This window comes from Peromyscus leucopus, chromosome 15 (assembly GCF_004664715.2).
Source record: "Peromyscus leucopus breed LL Stock chromosome 15, UCI_PerLeu_2.1, whole genome shotgun sequence".
Taxonomy (NCBI): domain Eukaryota; kingdom Metazoa; phylum Chordata; class Mammalia; order Rodentia; family Cricetidae; genus Peromyscus; species Peromyscus leucopus.
This window is the reverse complement of record NC_051076.1, coordinates 48425076-48448253: the sequence shown is the minus strand read 5'-3', so window position 1 is coordinate 48448253 and position 23178 is coordinate 48425076. Positions and strand designations below refer to the sequence as shown.

The 23178-nt window shown below is 36.1% G+C and overlaps 1 protein-coding gene across 5 annotated transcripts in view; it reads left to right on the top strand.

The window, feature by feature from the left end:
* Window positions 1-23178, top strand: part of Kcnt2 (potassium sodium-activated channel subfamily T member 2) — a 344440-nt gene that overhangs the window by 96787 nt on the left and 224475 nt on the right. For all 5 annotated transcript variants that reach the window (XM_037211345.1, XM_028859443.2, XM_028859446.2 and 2 more), the window contains exons 2-5: window positions 10164-10243; window positions 12165-12264; window positions 17928-17976; window positions 20965-21024. In XM_037211345.1, the coding sequence (XP_037067240.1) occupies window positions 10164-10243; window positions 12165-12264; window positions 17928-17976; window positions 20965-21024 (289 nt within the window). The remainder of the gene's footprint in view (window positions 1-10163; window positions 10244-12164; window positions 12265-17927; window positions 17977-20964; window positions 21025-23178) is intronic.

The following is a 23178-nucleotide window of genomic DNA, read 5'->3' as shown; positions in this document are numbered from 1 at the left end:
ATCGCTTGTGATGGTGAATTAGATGACCGGGGTTTTCTTCTCAAACTTGGTTGACACAATTGTGCTCATGTTACCCATAATAATTTAGTCGAAGATTTGCTCGTTGTTGTTGGGTTCCACGCTGGTATTCATTTGGTGCAGCTTCTAGTGGCTGGTTGCTATGGCATCCTTCATGTCAGTTTTGTTCTCTGTGTGCTCAGAGATTTTTCATAAAGTAGTCAGGAATTCTTGTTATGTCTAAAAGCACAGACTGGTTCTTATAGTAACTTCAAGTTGGTGCCATACTCTATTCACTATTCTGTGAATAGTTTCATTGATTTAATTCACTGATTTCATCATTTATTAAGAAACAGATTAATTACATGTAGCTGCATGTTGACACTCCAATGGATATATTCTTTATAAATGGCACACATGTAAGTCTGGGTTCCTGTATTATCCTCCCAGGTTTCCCTTCTAGATGTTATTACTCTTGTGTTTTTCCTTCTCTTGCTATAAAAAAATTAACAGATATACAAGTTTCTTAGAGTAACTTATCTGATTTTAAATAGTTTTCCACTTTATTACACTGGAGAACAAGTGACATTCAGTGTTAAACTTGCATCTTTCCTTCAGCATCACATTACAAAAAAAAAAAAAAACATTTTTCTACTGTCACACACGGCCTTACGTATTAATTTCTACTCTAACATTCCGTTGTATGATTGTGTTACCACATCTCCATTTCTGTAACTGGATATTTAAATCTATTTGTCTCATTTACTATCAATTAGTGCCTGTTAGAACATTTTGTTCCCACATCATACCACTTTCCCTCTGGCACTTTTCTAAGATTCAAATGGTTAGATAGTAAGTATTACTAGATACCAGATTGTTTGCAGAAATGATTTCACTAACGTATTATTCACTGTCAAGTAGTAAAACCTCCTTTGATTCCCTTTAAAGTTTGGTGTGTGTGTGTGTGTGTGTGTGTGTGTGTGTGTGTGTGTGTGTGTAAAGTGAAGTTCCCAGAAAAAAAATGCCACATGTATATTGAGATTCTACAAAGGTAGTGGCTGAGTAGAATTTTGTAAATGTGGAAAGTCAGAAAGGTTGCAGACCCAGAGCCAAAATGATCTTGGACTACCTCTAGTGTCTTAAAGACCCATTCACCATTCATTGTCCACCTGTGATTGTCTGACATAAAATCCTTTCATTTATCAGATTAAACCTTTGGAATGGTTTTACAAACAGATCACTAACACACCACAATCCTGAAGCTATGAATGCTGTCTGGTAAGATCTAAAACCTATAGCAGGATTTCCTTGCTCTTCTAGAGAGTGCCTGCCTGACATCCCTTCCAATGGATTTGGTGAACTCAGTGATGTATGGCTTTCGTTATGTGCCTAATTCATCTCATTTAACTGCTGCCACAGCCGAAAAAGTTATTCAGGCAACTTGAGTTCACTCATATTTGTGTCTGAATAAGCTGTCTGCCTTCTTAGATGTGAGAGCTGTATTTTGTATTGATGGCTATTTACTCTAGGCTCATATGGATAGATACTTTGTTACTTCATTATAATAGTCCTGCTTTCATTTCTTCCTAAAATTTCCAGCTATTTAGTTCTTTGTCTGGGAAGAGACATTTCATATTTCTTGTTGTTGCTATTTTTAATGATCTATTAAAATTATATACATATTCTTATTTTTGATTACTAGCTATTTTTCTCTTTCTAAACAGAATTCTATTTAGAAACTGTTTAAAGTAGAAGAAAATCCCATCATGAAAGTTCCAGGTAGGAAATGGATTTACCAATAAAATAGAATTTTAGAGCAACAAAAGTCTAAAGGGCCACATAACAGAAATATCACCACTGTCACTTTGAAACACATCTAGTAGAAGTTCCTGTTAAAAATCAGAGTGCTCATCTGTGCCCACGAGGCAGGTTTGGCAGGATGAACACCTGACATCTCTGCCTTCTTATTTTTTTTTCTTTTCTTTTCTTAACTGTGCTCTCTTGTGTAGCCTTTTATTACTTGTTCATGTTGTATCATGTTTTAAATCTCCTCTTTTAGTCAAATGTTTGTTTTTTTTTCTTTTATTTTTGAGGTTATAATGTAATTACATCATTTTCATCTTCCCTTCCCTAAATACAACCTGCTCAGTCTGTGTAACATTACTCTTATGCATGTTTTCAGGGCTGGACTTTGATATTGGATAACCAGTTGGAGTGCTTTTCTCTGGAGAAGACTAGCCTTGCTCTCAGCATTGCTCAGTTGCCTGTAGATCTTTGTGTAGGACTGAGGTATTTTGGGCTTTCCTGCTGCTTTGCTTTAGCGTGTCTGCTATTGTTGTCTTTGTTTAGTTCATGTTTAGGCGATCCTGTTGGTGAGACGTTCTTCATGGGTGTTTAGCTTCTGACATCATTTTTGGTCTCTTCACTTTGGCTGAAGACCAAGACTGAGTCATTGAATTAAATCTTTACTCTTGAGTTGCTTGCATTGCAGGGCATTCCACACCTCCATGGAGGACAGAACCCCTCTCTATTCCATAAGGACAGCTCTTCATGAAGATGAACTGCACCCTCAGCAGAAATAGTCTTTGAAAACTTTGTTTCCCTAAACAATAACAAATTCATTGGGCATTCTAGCAGGGCCTGAACCTAGACAGTGTTCAAGGGAATCATACGCAGATGATGACGGCTTAATTATACACACCTCATGATCCTTGTTCCAACTCTTCTTGTATTCAAAACCTAAATCTCTTTTCAGACCAAGAGTGACTTGGGGTCATTGGTTCCCAAGTTCCTCTACCTAATGTAATTCCATTGAATAAACATCTCTCTACTTTTCATCATCACTTATCTCTTTAATTGGCGTAATGGGTGCAAGTAGCTGAACTAGACCTGGTAGAGCAGCTGGAGCCTGGACTTTTATCCTAAAATTCCAGTTATAGTTTGGAAGATTGATATTTACTTTTTATTTATTTTCTTTTATTATTTAAACATTTTTAAATCACTCAATCTGGATTTTCCCCTGAACATTACACAGAACCTTCATAACACAGTTTTACTGTATAAATTTCTCTCACTGGGGGGAGGAACAAATTAATGGTCCAGTGACCCCCTAAGGAAGACATCAGATGCCCTACTCCATCACTCTGTATTTACTCTGAGACAAGCCTCTCACGGGCACAGATCTTGGCCGGTCACCACCAAACCTGTGTAATCCTCCTGCCTCTGCCTCCCATAACACTGTAGTTTCAGGATAGTGCCCATAACCAGCTGTTTACATGGGTGCTGGGGGGTTTGAATGCCACTCTGAATGCTGTGCATGTACTCTTACCCTTGCACCTTCTCCTTAGCCTTTATTTCCTGATTTCAAAACACTTGATCTAATATGATGAGAGTTCCATGTACCTTCGAAGGTAAGGCAAGACCACGGAACCTCAAAACTGGTTATCATAGCTCTTGTAGCATGTCCGAAATCCCCATAGGTCTTGTCTTTGTCCTTCACGTCATTTAAGGAGTTGCTCTGTGAAGCTGTTTGGTGTCTTTGAGGCCTGCTAATAGCAGTTAGCGTGGTGGTAGCCTAGCTGAGTGCCGGGTGTGCTTCTTCTTTAACTTGGTTTAGATGAAGATCTCGGTTTCCCCTGGCCACCCTCCCAATAATTTTTAAAATATCCTCAAATTCCTAGGAATTGTGCTTTTTGGAGGGTGTATTGGTTTTTAATCGTAACAATTGCTTTGAGGGACTTGTCCACATCTCTGGGATTCTAACAGCACCCTGTCACATTTTACTGTGTAGCTTATGTTAAACACATTTCCTTTTTTTTTTGGTTTGTTTGTTTGTTTGTTTGGTTTGGATTTTTGAGACAGGGTTTCTCTGTGTAGTTTTGGTGCCTGTCCTGGATCTCACTCTGTAGACCAGGCTGGCCTTGATCTCACAGAGATAAGCCTGCCTCTGCCTCTTGAGTGCTGGGATTAAAGGTGTGTGCCACCATCGCCCCCCACCGCCCAACATTTCTTTCTTTCTTTTTCTTTTTTTTTTGTCTTGTCCTTTCTCCTCTTTGACCCCTATAGTATATACATTGCATCTTAGCATACTGGATATTCGCCAAAACTGGCCAATCTTATAACATAATTTTTATTATAAAACATTGAATATCTCATGCAATTTATGGTATTTACTGAAAATAAGCTACCAACACAGTTTATTGAAGAGTATGTTTTGTTCACACCCCTGTCACCTACCTGTATGAGACCTATACCTTGCCATAGCTGCTCAGTATCTTGAGAGTATATATAGCACATTGGCATCCTGTGACAAGGTCAAATTGATTATTGATAGCCCAGGGAAATCTGCATTACAACATTAGAAATTATGTGACCTTCCACCTTTTTATCTTCTCATCCTTTTGATCACTAGGCACCAGGAAACAGAATCTCTTTGTGATTTCAAATTTGCAAAATATATCTTAGTACCTATTGTTGAATTCTCCATCTTTTGTTTCCCACGTTACCTAAAGTTAAATGGGAGTTGTTAAAATTTAATGATTTTGGTTAAAGTGGAGAAATCTAGAGAGCAGGCCCCACAGGTGAACACCGCATGTGATGTTACAAAAGGAAGTCTTGTTTGATTGAGCTGTGACGTGTTTACTGTGGTAACCACAGGTGCAGGCACCTGTAAACACTGCGAGCAATCTAAGTTCTGCGAGTGTTGCCTACCAAGCACCGATGGAGGAGTTGATGGGGTTGTGTTTTCATCAGCCGTGTTGACATTGGAAACCATTTGTTGCCTCCTGACCAGTGATCCAGATTCTTCCTTCTTTTATACCACATCTTACAAGGTTGCACATGTGGAAGTTGGAACCCACCATATAGAAATTTGGCTAGATGATTTATCTACTGTTTTCACAATGCAAAAAGCAGTAAACATTTAGTAGAAACTGTACATTGAATTTTCAATTTTGTTCTTTTTCTTTGATAGCAGTTGGTGCTAAGATACTTGCTTGTGATTCAGCCTGGTGAAAGCAACCTTAGCCACCCCTGAAATAAACATGAAGAACACTCAACAGCATTCTACTGTCCACTATGTGTACAATGGTTTTAGATATGGGTTTTTGGATACAGATCAACTGGGGGCGTGGAACTCCAATCCCTCCCTCAGCCTTAGTCTGAGCATCTTCTTCCACTGTCCTTTGCTGGGTTTACATTCACCTCTTCTTATAAAGACAACAGACATGTTGGATTGCAAGCTCTTTCTAGTCCAGCATAGTTTCATCTTAATTTAACCAACTACATCTGCAGCAATTCTATTCCCAAATAAGCTCACCTTTAAAGTACTGGGGGAAGGGGACAACGTATTTTTGTTTGGGGAAACACAATTTAATTCAGAAGAATGTCTGTAGAAAGAATAGAGATAAATGTACAGTAATGAAGTCCATTTGTAATGGTGCAATTTTCCGTAAAGATCACTGAATTTAGTGTTTTCTGTCATGAGCATAGAAAGAACATTCATGCTACATGGAAAGATGGCACATTCCTTCTTAGTCATCAGAGAACAAATGCAGTATTAAAATGGCCCAACAAACAAAAAGCACATAAATGAGCCACGTGAAAGGTCCTTAGCATGGAGAGCTGCCCTGGGAACTATATACATCATCATGATATCCACATATAAACTTTGCGAAAAAAAATCTCAAGTAAGTTGACATCAGGGATAAAATGCATCTATAGAACCAGTCCATTACAACCCTGAGGTCCAGAGAGCCTTACCAAGATGTTTGTTTGCCAGGAGTGTGGTAATAAAGAATTTATTCATGGACTCCACAACCAGTATTATGGAATCAATGGTAAGATGTCAAGCAATAGCACCAAGTAGACACAGAGTCAGAATCTTCTTTGATATTGATGCCATGAGATCCATAGGAGGATGCCTGATTTCATATTCTGAATAGATTTCCAGGCATCAACATTAAAAGTAGCAAAACAGTGTTCTTGCATCTATATGCTGGATCAAAATTACTTTTTATATCTTAAAATAAGGCCTACTTTAAAGTTATTAGATAAGAATTGTAAGATGAAAGAAGGGAAATCACAATTTAACAAGCTCTAGAGTGATTTTTACACAAAATTCAAGTACGAGAGCAATAGTATGAGAGGAAAATGAAAAACATGTGCTAAATTAAAACAGCACTAAGGCAATTATCATTAGGGGAGATTTACAATCCCCCTGTTCCTCCATCTCTACAGTAATTCCAAATTTTTGGAGTATAAAAACCATAGAAGGATTTTTATTTGAATGTTCTACATTTTTTAAAAGAGGGTAATACATTGAAAATGGTAATATATATAGAAAAACTCTCCAAAACATCACTTCAATTCACACAGCAGTAAAACCCAATTTTCTCAAGATAATCAAGAGGATTGCAGTATAGACATTATTAGAGAATAAAATAATCCACCCAATCAACCATCCAAAAGAAAGGATCAATGTACCATGAATTTGTCTGTTAGGGGGTAGGTATAATGGCAGTCAATATCTATACATCTCTGATGTAACTTAACTGAATATGAGTGTTGATTGTAAGCCCTCAAAGGTCAACAGTAGAATTACTGCAAAGACAGTGGGGGCTGACTCTTATAAGAAAAGCATATCAACATTATTTGACTTATTTTTACACAAAAGTAATTATCAAGCTAACAACTCTGAAACTACACAATTAAAATAGAAAATGTGGAGAATATTTCACTATGAAAAGATTGTTTTGCTAAAAAACCAAATAATAAATATAAAAGGATAAAATATATATGGAAGCTCAACACAATTGCTCTTTACTATAAATCCATGTATTCAAATAAGCCAATACATATTATCAGCTAACATAAAATGTAATTATTTTATGAGACAGTGTTCCAGTTGAAGATGCCACCTAATAATGATAACAATTAAAATTAGTTTTGTTAAATGTTACCATTGTCACGTGTTAGGATAAATGTGGAAAAAATGAGTCTAAACTTTATCTTTGATATGGGCTTGTAGCAAAACCCACATTTTTGAGAAATGATGTGTACTGGTTTGTCCATTATTTAAAACATCATTTTCTAGGGAAATTAAATTCAGATAAATAAGTTAGAGGGAAGGTCAGAAGAGAGATAGGCACACAGCAAAGCAGAGAAAGGAAGGGAGAAAGGGAGGGAGGGAGGGAGAGAAGGAGCCTTCATGTGATTAATCAAAGAAAGCTTTATTCTGTATTATGCGTATTTCTTTTTTCATTTTGTTCCCTCTTCCTCTCCTTCTTCTTCCTCCTTCTCCTCTTGTTCATTTTCTTCCTCTCTCTTCTTTTCCTCTTCTCCTTCTCTCTCATAAGCCTCACCCATCCTATATAGGAAGAGAGAATAAATCTCTTGCTTTGCCCTCCAAATGTTTTATTTTTTTCTCTGTATTTAAGATAACAAATCCAAAACATAACTTTCATTTTTTTCATTATCATTAACCTTAAAAGCTATTCGTATAAATTTATGTTTCAATATTGGCCGTGTTTCACAGTATACTATTGGCTCAGTAAGATCAACAGATAATTAACAGTTTTGTTTCATGTAATTTCATGATTGGATAGAAATTAGGAAGTCAGGTAATGAAAGACTCACTAACATGGAAAACTGTGTGTACTCTCAGGAACAAACTTGTGAGTGGCTGGGAAGCTGTCATTTCATCTTTGGCACATTTAAATATGTTAGGAAACTCTCAATTTCACAAAGATAGCCATTTCAGATTTAGTAATTCTGATTCATAATTCTCCTGTTCTCTAGTATTAACTCTGTTCAGTTCTCTGTCTAGGAAGGAAATGTCTTATTTAAATGATGTTGACTGCCTCATTATTTAGGGACAGTCATTCTGAAACTCTTAACTCTCCATACTTATTAAACCTGTGTGTTCCTCATACTTTTCTCAGATGGCATTCATCCCATCCTGTTGATTATTTTGTTTACACGATTTCATTTTATTAAAAAAAAAATGCTCCTCAGTCCATGCTTATAATGGGCTCCAGTTGCTATCTGAAGAATGAATGGACCTTCTTATAAATTTGATAATTCTAGGAAGCAAATCAGAATGGCCTTTCCTAAATTACTTGCATAATAGCCATGTGTCCTCTCAAATTTTGTTTTGTATCCATAACAAATTTTAACAATTTAAGCTCGGTATCAGTGTTACAATTCCTTCATTTCAATTGAACAGACTTTTCATTTGATAAACAAGAAAAACAGAGCCAGTAAAGATTTTGAAGACACAAACAGTACTTTGTGCCTGCTTGTGTTACACGGACATTTGTGAAAGTGTGATTCTGTAGGGGAGTGAGCATGCACATAGCCTATAGATACCATGAGCTGCCAAAGACACTGGAATTTTTATGACTTATTTTGGAAAAATAATCAAGTATCTATAAACTGGTTTTTGGCCCTACGCATCATTTTATGTATAATGTGAAGAAAGAGATAATGAGAAATATTTAAAAACTGTTGATAGAAATATTTCGAGATAGGAGATCAAATATTAGAGGATATAAAATTTTTAATTGCATAAAATTTGGTTTACCATGAACAAAAATCTTTTGTGCAGCAAAGAGTTTTGATTTTCTTTTCCTAACTACTACGGATCTTCCTAAATATTTAGCATGGAGAGATTGTGGAATTGTACAGCGGTGTAGTATTCTTTTCACACAGAGCATCCTATGTCACATCTTTTCTTCTCTCTGCTGTTTTTCACATATGTCTTTTTTAAAAAATCAACAAAATCAGCTGCTGAATATATTAAGGACATGCAGATTACATATTCACAATTTTGTGATGTTAGGAAAATCTAGAGAAAATTTTGATTGTGTAAGCACTGAAATTCTGTCTTAACTGCTTTTGGAATAAAAGCCCCAAATGAATGTGTGTGAAACTGATACAGCTTTTGACTATTAACAAATCACTCTGCACAGGACAGAATTTCTTTTTTACTATTAAAAAATATCAATTACATCCTGTAGCATTAGGGATATTACTGAGAATGCCAAAACATAAATTAGAAAAGTGATGTTCTGTGAATGGTGATATATGAGGTAGAAAGGGGTGAAGGATACATGAGGTAGAAATGGGGTGTTCTGTGAATGATACATGAGGTAGAAAGGGGGTGTTCTGTGAATGATACATGAGGTAGAAAGTGGGTATTCTGTGAATGATACATGAGATAGAAATTCTGTGAATGATGATATGTGAGGTAGAGAAGGGTGTTCTGTGGATGGTGATACATGAGGTAGAAAGGGGGTGTTCTGTGAATGGTAATACATGAGGTAGAGGGGGGAATTTTGTGAATGATACATGAAGTAGAAAGTGGGTGTTCTGTAAATGATACATGAGGTAGAGAGGAGTGTTCTGTGAATGGTGATACATGAGGTAGAAAGGGGTGTTCTGTGAATGATAGATGAGATAGAAATTCTGTGAATGATGATATGTGAGGTAGAGAGGGGTGTTCTGTGGATGGTGATACATGAGGTAAAAAGGGGGTGTTCTGTGAATGGAATATGTGAGGTAGAGAGGGATGTTCTGTGAATGCTACATGAGATAGAGAGGGGTGTTCTGTAAATGAAATAAGATCCAGCCAGCTACACAACTGTCACATTTATGTAGAAGGTCTACGTCAGCCCCTTGCAGGATCCCTGGTTGTTGATTCAGTCTCTGAGCTCCTACGAGCCCAGGTTAGCTGTTTCTGTGGGTTTTCCTGTGGTGTCCTTGATCTCTCCAGCTCCTGCAATCTTTATTCTTATAGTAGTGAAATATTAGGGAAAATGATTCTGTTGGGAGAAGGGCCATTTTAAATGTACATTGAAGTTTTAAAAATAAATGTTTTTTTGGAATCATCTATGTGAATTGTTAGCTCACTAATTTAGATAATTAACTGTGCATGATATTTCAGCTGCCTTTAAAATTAGAAGCAAGGACCTCTTTTTCTGAAATAGCATTACTATATTTTACTCAGTTCTCACTTCTATGGATATAATTCACTCCAAATATATGATGCATTAATTCAAATAGTTTTATTTTATCTATCTGGAGAACTCCAAAGTCTGTTTCTATTCATTTCCATAAAATAAAGATGCAATGAACTTATATAAATTTGTGTTTACTTTCTCTTTCAGGGTCCAAGTTGAATTCTACATGAATGAAAACACATTTAAGGAGAGATTAAAATTGTTTTTCATAAAAAACCAGAGATCAAGTAAGTTATTTCCATCATTCTCTTTGGCTCTTTGAATAGAAGTCTACCTCAAAATTCCAGCTGTATAATGTTTCACAAAATCATTGTCTACATAACAGAATAAAACTGGTAGAATATTTAGTTGGAAGTGACCGTAAAAAACAAACACAAAGCAGAAGATGTTACATCTAGTAGTTTAAAAGTCTCTTGAATATTGCAAGTCTCTAAATCCCACATGAATAGGGAGAGCCCTATGTGCCCTTTTTGAATTCTGAAAAACACTGACAAATATAGTTTAAGTATAGAGCACACCTTTAATCTCACCACTCCGGATGATGAGGCAGAAGGATCAGAAAGTCAAGGTCATGGAACCTTATAGATTGCATTATGTGTGGGGGAAGGGCTCATAGGTCTTATGGCTGCCTGATATGGCAGGCAATGGTTGCTGGGGATAGAGAAGTCCTTTTGTTCAGTGGTGTAGCCACTGATTAATGCTCATGAGCCTGCAAATACCCATGGCCCATACTCAGGCAAGTAACCCCAGTTACACTCAAGGGTTTGGAAAATATGGGATATGGGAACATATCCATATCCTGCCTATAGGGAGTTAAATCATACTAGTGAGATATTCTCAATGGCAGAGTCGCCTCAGGGTTAAAGTTAGGAATTGGTTAATGCCTTCCTAACTTTGTTTTTAGCATTTCCAAGGAAGCCCTATCAGTAGACATTACCTAAAATGACTAAATCACTTGAATGAAGCCTTCCTTAATACCATGAATCAGGATTAGTCCAGTCATTGTTTGAATACTGGCCTGACTAAAGAAGAGACCCATTCTATGAATCTGTAAGCTTTAAGAGGAAATGAGCCCTTTTCAACCCTGTAGGTTTTTTTTGTTCAGAATGTTTTATTGCAACAACAGGGCTGAAACCAGAGAAGGTAACCCACAAAATCCCTCAGCACTTCATAAGAAAATCTAGAAATGATTGCACAATTAAAAAATTTACTGTTAAGGAATGTTATAATACATTCTACAAAAATAGACTAGAAAAGGTAACATTCCATTCTAGATTTCATCAATTAATAATTATTGGAAAGCCTTTCTCACAGTTTTATGGAAGATACATAAAGCAGCTACCACTGATAAATACAAGAATGACAGTGTGCCTGTTAATTCTGAGCATGTTTACTTACCTTCTTTACCCAGTATTGTGGTGCTTCCAACTGTGACCTAAGAAGTTTGTCTGGCATATTCATGATGCTCTTAATTTTCACAAAATTTGAGATTCCATTGACATTAATCCTAGTTTTTAAAAAGTTCAATTTGCCCAATTCAGTATGAGAAAAAATGTTTGTCTATATGTGATTTATCAGTACAAGTTATTATGGCTTCTCTTCATAAATGATGACATAATTACTATGTAACCTGTAATTGTAGAGGTGATATATGTCATAATATAAACATAGTAGCAAAAGTATCACACATAATTATATAAACATGTTTTCTCTGTAATCAAATCAGCAAGGTGCTACAGAGCCATAGGATTTATTATAGTGTATGGGGGAGCAGCTTGATTTTTGAGCTAGTTAAAGTTGATTTCCAAGCAGTGATTAAAATGCTTGAAGCTGTACACAGAGAGGCCTGAACCAACCTTGACTAAATGTTAATTTTATGGCTTTTGACTTTTAAAACCTGGGTTTCCCATCTGTAGAATGCCCTTGGTCATTGTGGTTCATTGATTCTATGACACTCATATTTTATTTTGGTAGTTGGATAATTAAAATTCAGCTACCAAGAAATTCAGTAAGTTTAGGCAATTACAGTGTATGCTTTCTAAATACTTTCTAACTGCTGTACTGAAAGTTGATACTTTTGACAATTTTTTTCTATCTCTTTTATGTGCTGAGTTCAAATGAAAACCGAATTTTGTTGTTTGCTTCAAGGTCTAAGAATCCGCTTGTTCAACTTTTCCCTCAAATTGTTAAGCTGCTTATTATACATTATCCGAGTGCTGCTTGAAAAACCTTCACAGGGAAATGAATGGTAAGGTTTGTCTGTGTGATCCCCACAGCATTTTAATTGTTTTGAATTAATTGCAATTTGCAGGATATTATTCACTTTTTAAAGGATGTGAGGCATTTGTATGAACTGATCTGATCTTCAGGTAACTCATATCTTCCAAGGTTTGTGGGTACATTAATGTTTAAAAATAATCTGAATTCTGTTCCATGATTGTGCTGGTGCCAGGTAAAATGCCTTCAGTATTACCTTAAATGGGCTCATATTGCTGAAGACTTGAAGGCCTTTCTGTTACTGAATGACAAATGCTCGACATTATGCCAGCTTTCTACATACTTCCTGTTTCAATGCACTTGTTACTCTTCAATGGAAACACTCAAGAATCTTTCAAAATGGTTTCAGCCTATGAATATTTATTTAGTTAAGTGATATTAATTTATTGATGTATTTTAGTTTTTTACATTCACGATCTTACTTTGCTTAACGTATTTCTGCTAAGTCATTGCCTTCCTTTTAGGCTTTGACCTTTGCAAAAACAGTAGGGAAGAGGCCTGAGTGTGTAATGACATTCATACATAATTTTGATCTCATTAACACCCCGGACTCCTGTTCTACTGAGTAAGTTTACAATGATATTCAAAGGAGAAACTAAAATTTGGTGACTAACTCCTGTTATAAGTTTCTCTCATTAAATTTTGCCTTAAGATAAAAATGTGTAAGAGAGAAAAAGAGTTTACATTATATATATAAATTATATATATATATATATATATATACACAAATATATAAATTTGATAATCTAGCTTGCTTAGAAAGTGACTGTAATTTTGAGTTTATTTAAGGGTTTAGATATCAGATGAGGATTAGTAAGTGAATAAGTCAAGTTTCGCTACTGTAATAGTATGTGTGATAAATACTTATGAAATTGAATCATGGTGAGTCACTTTCTTGAATCCTTGGTCTATCTCAGTCATATTACTGTAGATTAGGTTAGTGAGAGGCTCATTGGAACATTCAGTTTTCTGTAGGAATCTGCCTGTGTAAAAGCGATTTGGAGGAATCCTGCTATTTTCCAGCATGAGATTCATTTCATGGTATCTGTTATTTCCTTTAGTAGGCAGTTAATTTTTACCATAGAATTCTTAAATCAGAATCAGTGGCTTGCTCATATTTGCTATTTCTGCTGTGGGACCTTCATGACAAATCTCATTATGCCTATTTTCCAGTGACCATGGGGTACAATGCCTGCCTTTCCCCTGTATTCAAAGCGCATTCTACACACAGATTCTCCACTTGGCTGTCCAGAATGCATTCTAAGCTTACCATATTCCAACCAGCTTCTGCACTCTTCTTCCCTTTCACAACATTCTCAAAATCCTGCCCCAGTCACAGCCTTCTCCATTGCTGGTGATAATTCCAGCTGAACAGTGGATCAGCTCAACTTAGCTCCCAGTTTTGTCTGTAGCAGATGAAAACCACTGAGAACATTTTGCTGTTCATTCATTCAATATCTACCCTGCTTTCAACTGCTTTTCAATGTGTTACCTTGTTGCAGGCCACATACTTTCTTCAGGACTGCTTCAGTAGCCTGGTACTCCGTCTTGCTATGAGTGTTCCCTTTTGGATTATTCTCCACAGGAGAGTCATTGTTGCATTAAAGTGTAAGCCTACTTCCTATTCATCTGCTTTGAATGACAGCGTGCCTGCATTATAACCCCCTTTCCCTGCAGCTTATCCTGTGGCTGCTGGTCCTCTGCCACTTTTCCCTAGACCTTGTTTCTAGTCTTAGGTCACAGGAGGCACATGTCCAGCTCAGAGACTTCACATAGGCATTGGCTGTTGGGACCGCTCTTCGCATTCTCCCTACGAGATCCCCAGAAGCATTTGCTTATTTTTCTCTAGTGCTTTTGTCTCTTTTATATAAGGTACATATTTTTCTTGTTCGCTTTACGTCCTGAGTTTCTGTGAACATTAGTATAGTCATAGGTCATTGGCTGAATCCCAGGTGGACACACTGAACGGTTGTCATTTTCTAAATAAGTGAGTGAACAGACATGTAAATGACATAGCTTTATGTTCTAACTCTTGCTTATGTCACGTCGTTAGTTTCCAACTCTAGTGGCCTCCTTAAAGTCACTAGGACATTCTTTGCCCTCTTTATGTGGAGGCTTCTGAGAAAGGTGTTTTCCCTATCTGCCACTCAAAATTCATCCCTTCTTTTTGCGATCCTGGACCCTCCAGGATATCAACTCTTTGGCTAATATTGAACTATGATGTCCTTACTTGGTATTTTTCCCTGTGGTCCAGTTCTACACTAGCTCGGGAGCCTTATGTCATCCTGTCTGCACAACTTCCAGGTATTTCTCTTAGACTCCCTAATGCATTGCTCTTAAATTTCCCATTTATTTCTCTGTCTTAGCTAGAAGTTTGCTGAGGTCAAGAGCAATGTTGCCTTGTAGCTTTCTTTCATACTTATCATAGGTCTTGGGAGGTTCTCTTAATAGAATTCTCTGTTAACAGAATTATGCACACAGATTTTACTAATGCTTTTCCATTGAAAATTATTGAGGACCAGTATATAGAGATGTCAGTGTATACTGAGTTTAATACATGCTTCTGTCTTTGCGTCATTAAAAAGGGTCCCCCTAAAAAATTCTTCTATAAAATACTAATGTTGTTTTTAAAACTTGGTGATTTACGAATAGAACGTACACTAGAGAGACCTGAAAATTCTGAAATGGTCTGTGAAGGATGCTCCCAAAAGAAAAAGCCATTGGTGAGTGATAGCAGAATAAAATTATATTATTTGGAACCATTAAGAGAACAAAGTTTCCTACAATTAACTTCTGTGTAATATTACTAAGAATATTCAGTCATAATTACAGAGGATATACATTTGAAAAACTAGATTACTGTAATTAAAAACCATAATAAACTACCTTATGTCTCCAATTTGTGTACGCTGTTTTGTTTAGTTCTATTGTCAATGCAGTCTTGGTTAATGAAAAACAGAAGTGGCCTTTATGGGTACAGGCTCTATTTTAAAATAATGAGACTAATTCAGCAAAGAGATTTATTTAATTATAGTTCTGACCTGATAAGGACACAGATATTTTGAGCTGCTTTGCTTTATTTTTAAGCTTCTCTTGGGAATGAAACTGATATGAAACTATTGCAGTGTGAATAAACAGAAAGACAGGAAAATAATTGTACTGTGAATATTTGACCATGGATACTGTAAACTTTGGTACATGTGGTATGTTGTTAAGGATTTCAAGCTTGTAGTACAAGAGACTGCTCTATGTATTTATGGGCCACATTAGAGGACGAGATGTGTTTACTCAGGACCTGTAGAAGCTTACATCTCAATTTTATCTAAATACACAGCTTTGTTTTGACTTTTGAAAATGTTCAAGTGATTATGGTTGTTATTATTAGTATTAGCATTATTGTTAGTAATGGTAGTAGTAGTAAGTGGCAGAATCAAGTCAGGAAGCACATGGTGGTGGTTAGTTGCTTCTATATTCTGGTCAGTACTAAATTATGTATGTCCCAGCAATGTTGGCCTAACAAGCGCTCAGTTTCTTTTGTATGTTATGGGTTGGAGAGTTTTTAATTCACTAGCCTGGTTTAGGTACCACATAGTACAGACCCGTATCAAGCAGTAATTTTAAGAACTAGGAGGAATCCTTTGAGCTTATCTTGTACTCTTTTCCTGGCTGCAGTTTTCCCTCCATCCTCTCCTCCAAGTCCCACCCCCACTCTGTCCCCACCCTCCAATCCACTCTTCCTTAAATTAAGGCATATCAAGTTTCAGTAAGACTAAGCACCTCCTCATGTATTAAGGCTGGGCAAGGCAACCCAGTATGAGAGTATGGTCCCAAAAGCTAGTCACAGAGTCAGAGACAGGTCCTGCTCCCACTGCTAGAAACTGCATGAAAGGAAGGAGAGGGAGTGGGAAACCTACGCAGCCATATAACCTTCCACCTACAGTCTGTCCTGCCTATGGGATGTGCTAGGAATGGTGCCCAGCCCACTTGTCATCTAGAGGCTTCATCCATCAACTGAAGGAAACAGATGCAGACCCACAGACAAACAACAGGCACAGCTCAGGGAAAAAGGATTGTAGGAGTCAGAGGGGCCAAAGACCCCACCAGAAAAACCCACAGAATCAACTAACTGGGGCTCATAGGGGCTCACAGAGACTGACTCAACAACCAGGGAGCCTGCAGAGGACTGACCTAGGCACTCTGCATACATGTGACAGTTTAATCTTTATTTTTAAAAGGTACAACATATGGTAGAGGGATCTGATGCAAAATTTATTCTAATAAAAATTACTACAATTCCAATTCAAAAATTATACATGGCAAATGAATTGATTTTGGTAGGTTTTAAAAATTAGTAAGCTCTCAAAAGGGCCAAATTGAAAACCTCATACTAGGTTACCATGCCCACTTTGGGAGGTGCTTAGATGAAGGTGTCCGTGTAGTGAAGATTAAAGTACATGTTGCTATATGTACTTGGTGGGGAGTATGGAAGTGGTTTATTGACTAATGGGTCAAAGGTGCAGAGAAAAGTGTCTGTGAGCAGACACAACAGACTCCAAGCCACTTTCTGAAATCTGCAATGGCAAAACGGACAACAGACTTTGAGGGGAAATCCCAAGTTTGGGTTGGAGTAATTGAATATGTCATTTAGCCAGACAGATTGTGAAACTCTAGAGTACTGTATAGTAATGTTCAGCATAGTGTCTTTCTGTGGTCCCTTAAGCTTTTTAAAGTAAACAAAATTGGAAGAGTTTATGGTTCTCTTTATTATTCTACATACCATGAAAAGAAAATTCCAGTGTTTGGAAATGCATTTAATGCTTTATGAGATTTTCCACTTTTCAAAACTTCAAAGAGTAGGTTGTGTTAACTGTATCGAAGGGTCATTTTTGTTTCATGAAAAATGAAATTGGAACAATTTTCATCTTTACCTAAGTAGATTTTACTTTTCTGAATGACTCCCAATTCAATAAATTACATGTATAATTGGTGGTATATTAACTCTGTTGTGGTGTTCATTAGAGAGTTTAAATATTTTGTTAATTTCAGAAAGAGTAAAGTAACAGTTAAAGAAGACTCCTATGGACAATTATTTCACATAAGGACATCATCTTACATATAGTCTATATTGACCTCAGTCAACTTGATTTTTATTTGGGTTAAATATATTCTATAGAAATGCAAATATAAGCTAATAATGTACTCTAAACTTTTAGTTACTGACATTATTCTGATTGTTTATGTTGTTCATTGTGTATTATTCCAATACAAATACTTTTAAAACAAAGTCTTTGTATTTGTAGAGGAGCCTTTAATGACTTTTTAGTGGATAATGGAGCAAAGATTTTGAGATGTTCCTGTCCTGCCATATCACTCTAATGGCTTGTTTGTTTTCCATTTACTATGAACAGCAATGAAAAGGTAAATTAAAATGTGATGTATTTTTATTGGAGTCGAAATGGATATTAGTTAGAACGCTGAATCCATGTTATTACTCTTATGCTTCTCATGTTATTTCTATATTTCTTGTCTTTTATATACTAACTGCTATTGATAAACTTTCAAGTATAATCAAATTTTTATAATAAATGGATTTTTCACATTAAAAAACTGACATTTTAATTTTTCTTTCCGTAGGTCTCACATATTTTGGGTTAACAGAAGTCTACCTTTATGGGGCTTACAGGTTATGTACTATTCTATTTTATTCCTCTATTTCTGAGTTCATTAATATTTCACAGAGAAACCCAGTTGGGAAGTGAACTGTTGATGTTCAAGTTGAGTTTGCCTTCATGGCTAACCTTAATGCACATTATAGTTTCACATTTTGACTTATTTCTTCTTGTTTTCCCGAGCCTTGCATTCTAACTTTCAAGATTTTTCCTTGTAATCTGGATTAGACTTAAGAGAATGCTGGAAAATTAAAATTGGTAAATAAACAAAAAAGCCAAGAAATGTCTCAACCCTCCATGTCTCCCAAACTACTTTCCATGACTCATTTATGTAACTCCTTTCGGATCAGTCAAGCACCACAATTGTGGGTCCTTTTTTTTTTTTTTTTTTTTAGAAGAACATGGAAGAATCTAAATAAATGAGTGTATAAGCTTAGAAGGCCAATGAAGACTTAAGAAAGTAAGACAATAGACAAGAGGAAAGTATGTCTGAATTATAGACCTGAGTTTCTTGGCATCAGCCGCCTAGCCTTAATTCTTGTTTCTATCAGTCTTGGTGAACATGATTGTTTTGATAAGGTCCTGTCATGTCTCCTTATTTTATGTGCTATAGATCATTTTTTTTTAGCTTCATGTTAGTTCTTAAAAGTGCAAATTAAATGGAAGATAGGATCACTAATATAAAGAAGACTTGCCAGTTGCAGGAAAAAACTTTATGATTCATTTTGTCTGCGCTCACTTTTAGTAGTTCTGTCTAGATTAGGAGTTTGATTGCCTAAAAAGCCATGATGATTCTTTTCACATAATGTATGGTAGTGAATGATTTTGAAAATGTAATGTGATTATGCCTACAACTAAAAATTTCTGTGTACACTTCAATTAAGTAAATTTAATTACCTTGATTTATACTGACTACTGTTGCAAATGCCAATTGGTATACAAATAATCTTTCCCAAATACCTCCTTCAATATTAGATGTTCATTAAAACATAGTCTTATGGTCTCTCATGTAAATCCTGTTATCATTCTTTAATAAAATTTAGAATGAATTAATATTTCAAAAAGTCCTATAGTTTCCTAAAATTGCTTTTACTTAAATTTTATTCTGAGTAGTACTTAACATAGCATGTTAGAATTTTCTAGAACTCGTGTAGCAATATGCTATTAGAAAATAGCATAGATAATCAAGATAGAAGATTTGTGGAGAAAATAAAAACACTCTTAGCTTCCTATTATAAATATGACCAGCTGCATGAATGCTTGGATAGATTTTTACTTGGATTGCTGGACATTCATCTGTTTTCATTGTGCTAAAATTTGATGTTCACATAAATTCAAAAGTTTCATTTTAGTAGAAAACAACTTTAAAACCCCAATAAACGCCGGGCGGTGGTGGCGCACGCCTTTAGTCCCAGCACTTGGGAGGCAGAGCCAGGCGGATCTCTGTGAGTTCGAGGCCAGCCTGGGCTACCAAGTGAGTTCCAGGAAAGGCGCAAAGCTACACAGAGAAACCCTGTCTCAAAAAACCAAAAAAAAAAAAAAAAAAAAAAAAAAACCCAATAATCATCATTTCTGATTATAAAGTGTCTTAAACCTCAGTTAGCAAGAAGTATAGTTGTTATTTGAATAATTTCCTGTTTGTGCTTGCATATTTCATTCTACTGTCCATTTCACACCCATGAGAAGGCAGGATATGTATTTCTGTGGGAGAACACTTGCTTAGAATGTGAGAGGTCTGGGGTTCAATTCCTCAGCATCACAAAGGGAAAACACTTGTAATTAGTTCACTTATGTAATAAATGAAACATTACTGAAGAGAAATGTCTCTATTTCTCTACCTATTTTTCTGCTTCAATGTGTCCTGAAACTAACAGTAACAATTGCATATACTTCAGAGCAAGCAGAGAAAGACCCTGGTCTCAAATGACACAAAACCAGCATTTCCAACCAGAAAAGCACAGTTGGTCTCAGAATTGTTATGTAACCTCAAAATATCCTACATGGCTGAAATAGCCCAATTTTAGTATATTCAAGGATGTTGGCATTACATATTACCTGAAGTAGATGAAATGATTCAATATACTCAGTGTGAACCTTGTATTTGGCTTTCTGAAGGGGAATGCTGATTTAAGCAGTGATGTTGGGAAAAACAGTTGTGTGTGATCCTAATCTTTATGTCTTGTGGGAGACCAGCCCCCACCATTATTTTACGTCAGGGACTCTTGAGGATTGAGAGATAAGAGACTTAGTTAGAAATAAAGAGGAGAGAGAAAACACTGGATAGACTCAGGTGGGCCTGGATCCTTATCCACTGCCCCAAAACTTCATTCCAAAGATCTATTTATATAATGCCAAGGGGAGGGGCAAAAGACTCCCTCCTTGCTAGTCACAGTCAAGTGTAGACCCTTACAAACACCTAAGGTCTGTGATCCAATCAACCTCCCATTCAGTCATGCTGGGTACAGCCACTAGGAAACCTAGTGGGCTACCACAATGTATCTTACCCACTCTAGTCAGCTTGAATATATAACTCTGGTATTTATATTCAGGGCATTGAATTAACAATATTCATTCAGAATATGTGAAATTGCCAGGTGTGCTGGTGCACGCCTTTAATCCCAGCACTTGGGAAGCGGGAAGTGGAGACAGGCAATCTCTGTGAGTTTGAGGACAGGATAGCCTGGTTTACAGAGTGAGTTCCAGGACTGCCGGGGCTGTTACACAGAAAAACCCTGTCTCAAAAAAAAAAAAAAAAAAAAAAGAAAGAAACCTAAGCTGTAATACATGAGGTAGTATAATATTGTGTGCATCTTTTCACCTGCTGATTGAAATTTAAGTAATATTACCACTTATATTATGTGTATATATGTATATATATATCGTGTATATATATCATATGCAGCTATGTATACATTCTCACATACTTGTTTACAGTTACTAGCACATTATGAAAACATTTTATTTACTTTGCATTTTCTCATTAGGTTACAATTTGTTTTTAGGTCTCAGTGGCATTGATCAGTCTATTTGAAACAATACTCCTTGGTTATCTCAGTTATAAGGTAAGCTAGTCTAATTAGTTTTCTGCTGTAGAACTCACTGCTGGCATTTACCAAGTTTTCTTCTTTTTATAATTCATACTTGGGGATAAGGCAGGCTCTTCTTAAACTGCTTTAATTATTCAGAGCCTCTCTAGTATGTGATAAAAAAAACTATAGTAATATGGTTGGATTTTCCTTGGTGTCTTAGAAGTACTTCATTAATTCCTGTGTGTTTACTTACCCATTATAGGCATGCTTCTATTGAGGCATTGGAATGATACTCATTTTTATTGTTCTCAATCTCTTTTCTTAATTTGTTAAAAAAATAGAAAACAGTTGTGTCTTTTAGGAGTTATTTTAATAAATTATTTTAATTACTGGTGAAGTTCTCTTTGGTTAACACAGTTTATCAAGTATTTATGAAGTGTTCCTATTTAATGAACTCTACACTTCATGGCCCTTTTCTTAATAGGTTTACAATCTAAAAAAATGGGATGATGGGGAAACTATACAAATTAAAGCAATATAAATCGGAAAACAAGAAGCAGTGTTTGACAGGTATAAATAAATATGATGGGTGCAGGAAAAGAAAGAATGTTTCTTAGGATAAAAAGAAGTACCTCAGTGATAAGCAGAGTCCTTTATAAATGACTTTAGTAAGGCGGTGTGAAAAGACAGAGTCATTGGGGTGGGTAAATTAGCAAAGGAGTAAATAAAAGAATATGTATATGAAATGGAGGATGACAGATGACTGCATTTAGTTAAAATATTGATACCTTGTATGGCAATATAGGATGGGAAATTGTCAGAACCTCTGGGTAACACAACTCCACAACACATCTCACAGTAAACACCATGTGTTCCAGTGACAAATGATACAGTATGTAGAGAAAATCAGCGATGAGGCTGGGCATGGTTGTGCACCACTGTAATTACAGGCTTTGGAGATAAAAATAGAAGGAACCAGAAATCAAGGCCAACCTCAACTATGGAGCAAGCAGGAAATTAGCCTGAGCTTCATGAGCTCTTAAGAAAAACACAAACACAAAAACAAAACAAAACAAAAACCCCAGTTCAACCAACTCCCCCCCCCAAAAAAAAAAACAAACATAAAAAAACGCCAAACTAATAAAAAGGGAGAATTAGGCTTGGTCAAATAAATTGTTGTAGCTGATGAAGGATTATGAAGGCAGAAGATAAATTAATGATGAGCTGATTGGTTTAGGTCGATGAAGAAAAGGAAACTAAAATAGCATTTTTAAGGTTTTCTGGATTGAGGTGACTAGAAACAATGTGGGGGGACTAATAGAATTAAAAAAACAAAGAAAAAATCAAGGTAGAGTCTAGGTAGAGCAGAGTTGGTTTTGGAGATTGTGACATCGTGGTGGACAGAGAGGCATGATGTGAAAACACCTGAGAGTGAGGATAAGATCTTCTAGAAGATTCATTAAAACTCAGTGTTCATGTTCACAGAAATGATAAAGGGAGTCAAGGAATTCTCATGCGAAGAATCAGCATCAAAGTAGAAGCCAAGGATTTGAGGGGTACAGCTGATCGCCTACAGGTTTTAGAGAGAATATACAGAAATTGGAAGACGGAAAAGAAGTGGAGGCAGAAAGTACTACTTTTCCTTGGTTCATACATAGTGGCATAAGAATACAAGGTTCTAATTCTGGAAAAATTGTTATTTACTATCTATTTCCTAATTTCCAAGATTAAACTATTTTTCAGTCCTAAATTTTGATCAAATAGTATTTGCAAACTCCATCAACATTTCTCCTAGGTCTATTTTATTTCTATTTAAATTTTCATTAGTCCTATCTAAAATACCTAGAAAACAGTATCAATTTCTATGAAGGGAAATCTAATGAACAAGCATGTATGAAAATAAATTAATAAGCATAAGAATATAGAGAGTTTAAAAAACACATTGTGAGAACTGAGCTGTCTAAGTAGGATCAACGTTGTGCGAGAGTATGTGAACGATGGAAAATGCCTGAGGTTTCTGAAAGAGGCAGTGAGCTCCTTTTCAGGTTCAGAAATCTGTCTTAATGGACACCATAGAGAATAAAATATGTTTAATCTAGAATGTTGGTTTACTGGGTTAGGAACTCACTAATAGGATTGAGGGACTCAGAGATGGCATTCTAATGATGGAGACAATCTGCATTGCTT